This window comes from Humulus lupulus, chromosome 1, assembly GCF_963169125.1.
Source record: "Humulus lupulus chromosome 1, drHumLupu1.1, whole genome shotgun sequence".
NCBI lineage: Eukaryota > Viridiplantae > Streptophyta > Magnoliopsida > Rosales > Cannabaceae > Humulus > Humulus lupulus.
The window spans coordinates 23,070,042-23,076,734 of NC_084793.1; the positions used below are offsets into that span (position 1 = coordinate 23,070,042).

The window sequence follows — 6,693 nt, forward strand, 5'->3', positions numbered from 1 at the left end:
GTCAACGACAATAAAGGTTCATTGGCTCAACAATTTGAACCTACAAATCAGTTGGTAATTTTGGGACATTGCTCATGAGACTTATTGGTAACCTTATTGGTTACCATGTCCCGTTATTTTATGACTAGTGGCAGAGTGTTCCTGATAAGAACAAGATAGGATTGATGCAAAAGCTTGAGGTAAATTTATCAACTTATTCACATGTAATGTTTTTTTTTTATAATTTCCAAATTCTCACAATTTTTTTCAAGGAATTTTTCATTCTTCCCTGAGCTCTCCCTGAGTGCCAACTGGTAGAGACTGGGATTGAGCGAGAGTTTTAGGATCGCTACAAGGATAGAAAAGGTCGCAAGAAAAGACACTTCGATGAACATGGAGGGTATGATGATATCAAGACAGCTAGAAAGAATCCACCAGAGGACATGGACAATGAGAGTTGGCAGAAGTTGGTTGGCCTTTTCACCATTCCACAGTTCATATCACGCTCAAAGGCAAATGCTGCCAACAGAGCAAAAAAGAAGTATCTAAGTCTCCATGGATCGACTTCTTATGCTTCTGCTCGATTTAAGAAGGTAAATAAAAATATATAGATAATTTCAAATATTTTTAGTTATCTTAATAATAATTTCAATATTTAAATGAGAATTTGTTAAATTTTGTTTTCTAAAGATGAATCTTCAGACTAAGGAACTACCCAGAATTATCAATACGTTCCATGACATGTACAATCATCCGACACGTGGATGGGTGAACAAAAATGCTAAGGATGCATTTGTAAGTAACTTTATAAATTTTGTATATATGTATATTATTAAATTATATTATGTATTAATTGTGTTGTTTCTAAAATACAGGATGCCTTGCAGTAAGAAGTCCAGACACAATCCAAATCCCAATCTCAATCTCAATCTTTAGCAGGAAGTACCACTGTCAATGAGACACAAGTCGTTTCAAAGGTACTTGGTCAATGTTGTGGCCACAACCGAGGTATTGGATGCAAGTTGAAGGGCACTAGTACATTTGCCTCAGACCCCACCAGATCCTCTTCAAAATTAGAGGCATCACCATTTTCGTCCCCCACAGTCAGCCCTCCAATGGTACCAATTGAGGTTTTCCAGTCTATTGTCAACACTTCAGTCAAGCCATTATGACCCATAACAATAACTTCAACCAAATGCAACAATTTTTGCAAGCTACAAATCCGAACATCCAAGTTCTACAACTTCAGCCTCTCAACTTGGACATGAATATGATATAGTCCATGATATATAGCGAACTTTCAACCACAACAACCACAGAAGCCGCAACCACCACAGCCACCACAACAGCAACCACCACAGCCACCACAACAGTCTGACAATGATGATGACTTTGTAATTGATTTAGATGACATTTAGTTTGATTATATTATTATTTTGAACTTATTAATATTTTGTGTTGTTTTTTATTTATTTTTGGAGACAATACTACTTATGTTTTGTTTTTTACATTTTGGAGACTATGGATATTGTTAAATTTGTTTTATTATTTAATTAACAAAATTTATTTTATTATTTAATTAAATAAATTGGTTTTCTTAATTTAATTAATATTTAATATTTTATTAAATAAATTTTATTTAAAATAATTAATTATTTTAAAAAAAAATTATATATCCACAACGACGACATGTCGTTGCTGTAGATGGGGGGCGGTTAATGGATCTACAATGACGACATACATCGATGCATGAAGTCGCAATATCCCTCTCGAACCGAAAAAAGGGATTTCCTATTGCGACTGATATGTTGTTGCTGTACTTAAATACTACTACAATGACTGCGTTTTGTCGTCGCTGTAGGTCGCTACAGATACGGACCTACAGCGACATCGTTTTGGCGACGACTTCTTGATCTACAGCGACAACAAAAGTCGTCGAAGTAGAGTCTTCTTCTTGTAGTGACTCTCCTAGGTTAAATTTCTTCTCTCTCTCTCTCTATATATATATATATAAAAGAGTGAGTATGAAATAATTAATTAATGGAGTTCAAGTTTTGAGGAGAAAGAGAAGAGGAATTAAACAGAGTGTTGACACCATTTTTCGTCAACTTAAAAAAAGAGAGCAAATAAACAAGAATATGCCATAGGAAATGAATAAAAAGAATCAAAACAAGATCTTTTTACGTGGTTCAGTAGTTAACATCTGCCTAGTCTACGAGTCTATGTTATTAGCTCTTTGGAGTCTTCTGGAAACTCTCAGAGAATAGTTGCCTAGAGATTTCTCTCCAAATCTCAATCTTCCGGTCCCCTTCAAATGAAGTTTACATCTCTATTTATAGAGAATGTTTCAGAATTCGTTCCCACATATTTCAGGAAGATATTCTGTAAATAAAATAAAATAATGCCAATAAATGCATTATTTGCTATGTACACGGTAATATCCCATAGAATACGGGATTGAATAACTAATTACATCATTTCCCTTAACACATAGAGAATTTACAACAATAAGTATGTTCACACATAACCGACTAGCTTAGACACCAGATCCATGCACCTTCGAGACTGTTTGCCTATTACGAGCTCGTCATCTCACTTCTCCTATGCTCCCAACAAGTAACCATTGACGAAGCCATCACCTTCGAGCTCACATCTCTCGAGCTCGGTCCATCTTCTTAAAGGGAAAGAGATGCATCAAGAAAGTTATACAAGTGTTGAACTCTTACTTATTGTGAGTTGCAAGTTCACTTTATAGGCTCGAAACACCTTCAAGGATACATATTATTCGAGCTCATGAGATCTTTGTCCGGTGGACCTCATAGTGACCTTGCTTATCTCGAGCTTACACCTTACGAACCTGGGTATCGAGATCAAGGTTCCCATTCTCGAAATATGGGTGTAACACAGAGCAAACAAAATAAATTTGGGGAAAAAGAAAAAAAAGCAGATGGCAGCTAATTATTCATTAGAGAGACAGGGATGAGAGAGGGAAATGGAGACACACGATATTTTTTCTTGATTTTTACTTTAGTATATTTTTTATTTATGTTGGGTTTAGTTTAAGCATACCTAAGTTATATATATATATACATATATATATATATATTAAATCAATTTTGTGTGTTTTGGTAATTTTTTTGTCGCTTGATTTTAGTTTATTTTGAGTATAAATATGATTAGTTATTTTATGATACATTTTTGACATATTTCAGTATGCAATGAGTTGATATAGTTGAAGACTAAAATATACTATATTTCTAACATAAAAAAAAAAAAAAAAAACTTAAAAAGGCGTATTTTGGTAAACTTAAGTCAACATTTCTTTTTTAGGAAAACCCTTAATTAATTTCCGGCGGGAGTTTTGTACTAATTTCTATCAAATGTATAAAAATGTAGTCTTGGCCTGCATTTTACATGATAATATTACATTAATTTATTAATACGTTGCTTATATATGTGCTTACTTATATATAAATATATATTATATGAGATGACAATAGAAGTGAAATTGATATATATATATATACCTTAATTACCTTAGCCGTTGGTAGTTTTTAATGTTATTTATATTCTAATTACCTACAACTACAAGTAAAGTACTTATTGTATATCATTTTCCTCATTTTGGTTCTATTGATTTCCCGTAATTAACGTTGGCAATAAAGACTCAGCCACACAAAAAAAAAATAAGTTTGTAGACTCATACATCTACGTCAAGCCGCCGGTGAGTATTTGACTATTTCCAATGAGAATGAGAGATGTAAATAGTGTGTTATATTTGGTACAAAAATTTAATATATTATATATTTAGGATCATGATTCAATGATAATTGTAAAAATTGTTGTAAAATTTAATATTTCATTAATGCAAATTTTATATTTATTTAAAATATAAAGAAAGTAATCATTTTTTTTTATATTTTTTTGTTGATAATATAAGATAATAAGATAAAAAGTAAAATATTTAATACAAATAGATAAAAATAATACTAAAATAATATAAATGGCATAAAAGTAAATAAAAAAGTATAATATTTATGGGGATGCAAAATTTGGCCAAACTTTTAGCATGTGCCAAATTTGTCACAACTTTTGACACACCAGCAAATTTTTTGTAAAGTGAGTTATATTTTAGCAATGCATGACCAATTTAGCACTCCATTGGAGATGCTCTTAATACATATCATGTATTTTTAGTAAATTTTTTGACACATATCCTAAATTTTCACTAGTAAATTATAATTATCAGTCTTTTTATGTATTGGTTTGGATCGGGTACTGTGGAAAGTTATATTGCATGCAAAATTATATTTTATATGTTATTTATGAAAAATAATTAATAAAATATAATTTTTTACATATAAAATATAAGTTTGATAATTAAGAAAGTAGAACTCTAACAACACAAAATTCTTTTTTTTTCTTACAAAACAACATCAATTCAAAGCATAATATCAATATATATGGAACAATACAAAACTTGAATTCCTTTAGGTTGTGTATGGTAAATTTTTTGTTTTTGAATTTTTTAAATACATAAATGGAAATATAATTTTATTTTTGTTTTTTTATTTAAAAAAAATAAAAATATGTTTACTATTTTTATTTTTTGTTTTTTTAAATAATAAACGCGTTTGATAACTTTTATTTTTATTTTTTATTTAACAATATGAAGTGTTGATTTGAATAAATAAGAAAGAAAGAAAAAAAGGTCGAAACCGTTTAAAAAATTTTTGAAATTGAAAAATAATTCTATTTTCAAAATTTAAAGAATTTTAATTAAAATTTTAAAAAATAATAAATAAAAATAGAGTTACCAAACATGTTTTGTGTTTAATTATAAAATTTTTAATTAATTAACTAAAAAAATATTTTTTAAATATTACCAAACAGCACCTTAACAATCTAAATAAGGCTGAGAATAACTCATCTGCGTAGTTGAAAAATGTAAATCTATTTTTATTTCAAAACTAATATCCTTATTAATATAAGCTAAACACAACATAAAATTTAATGTCAGTTTAAATTTTATGTGTTCAAATAATACTAATCATATTAAGAAAATATAAATATTTTAATAATAAATTATAATTGAAAATGAAAACTTATAAATATTTTGATAAACTATCCAATATAAAAATGTTTGTATTAATATTGCCAAAAAAAAAACAAAAACAAAAAATGAATTATTATTCAAAGTTCTACATATATATCTAGAAATAAAAAAAATATAAAACGATCTATTCCACAGAATAGTCAGAGAAGATATTATTAATTGGTATTTTCCACTAATGTGACCAAACTTATATGGTTTTACTGTAAAGAGATTGCGTATTAAAATAGGAGTCCCACACTTCCATCACTATAAATACCTCTAAAGATCAATACCCTTGTCATTCACTCATATAGACTACGTATAATAGAAAAGCACAAAATCTTCCAATAGCTAGCTATCCAAAAATGGAGTCAAGATCACTGGTCAGGATTTCGCAAGCACTACTATTCATGACATGTATAGTAGGGTTTGCCATTGCCCAAGACAGTCAACAAGACTTCCTCAACGCCCATAACTCGGCTCGCGCGATGGTTGGCGTCGGGCCACTGAGTTGGGACGACAGGGTGGCGTCGTACGCGCAGCAGTATGCCAACCAACGCATAGGTGACTGCAATCTGGTGCACTCCGGAGGGCCTTATGGCGAGAACATTGCGTGGGGCAGCGCAGACCTTTCTGGCGTTGATGCCGTGAAAATGTGGGTGAATGAGAAGGCCGACTACGATTACAACTCGAACACCTGCGCTGCTGGCAAGGTTTGCGGGCACTACACTCAGGTGGTGTGGCGGAACTCGGTTCGTTTGGGGTGTGCTAAGGTTCGGTGCAACAACAATAAGGGTACCTTCATCACTTGCAACTATGATCCCCCAGGCAACTTTGTTGGCCAGCGCCCTTACTAAATTAAAGCCAAAAAAATATTATCGCAGTAATAACAGGCATAAAAAAACCCTTTTATTAGTAATTAATATGTACCTGTGGTCGATCATATTGATGCCAGCAGAAAGATACTTGTATGGTTTGTGCCTAAATATCAATATCTTATATTGAAAATATAGGCTTTATATATATTATCAACGAAATAAATAAATTTGTTACCAGCAAAGTGATGTGATTTAATATATTCAGTCAAGGTTTGATCTTCTTATTTCTTGAATTAACCTTTAGCATTCGTCCTATTGATGTTGATGAGTAAAAAATGCTTCAAACAGTACCTTCCATAATTGGAAAGATCCTCTTATAGAAATCAATACTTTATGGCCATCATTATCCCCCATTATAAATTGGGTTGTATATATGCGAAATAAATAATATGAAGGAAGAGGACAATTATTTTGATTGGTCTTAAGTGTTTAAGCAAAAATAAGCTTCCTCCCCCTGTAACAAGGGTTGTGCAAAAAATTTTACAAACCGCCTAACCCGAATAAACCGATTAAGAGTTTTTTTTTTTCCTTTTATACATACATATAGTAAGTATATTAATACATATATTATAGGTAATATTAAATATTATTTTTCAATTTTTAACAATGAATTTAGAATAATGTTTTAAAGTTTCAATTTAGAATAATATGTTGAATCTAATTATTTAAACATTTTTTTATCAAAAAAAACTAAAAATTGGTTTTAGCGGGTTAACCCGACCAACCGCCTAAAACATTGGA

At 30.8% G+C, this 6,693-nt stretch overlaps 1 protein-coding gene across 1 annotated transcript; it reads left to right on the forward strand.

Annotated features, from left to right (window-relative positions):
* Positions 1 to 5,369: 5,369 nt before the first annotated feature.
* Positions 5,370 to 6,134, forward strand: LOC133789042 (pathogenesis-related protein 1-like). The gene has a single exon (XM_062226757.1). It carries the CDS (start codon positions 5,440 to 5,442, stop codon positions 5,929 to 5,931), a length of 492 nt encoding a protein of 163 aa, XP_062082741.1. The 5' UTR covers positions 5,370 to 5,439; the 3' UTR covers positions 5,932 to 6,134.
* Positions 6,135 to 6,693: the final 559 nt, after the last annotated feature.

What these genes read in the sequence shown, in the direction of transcription:
- LOC133789042 (XM_062226757.1), top strand. Translation starts at nt 5,440, where the DNA reads ATGGAGTCAAGATCACTGGTCAGGATTTCGCAAGCACTACTATTCATG.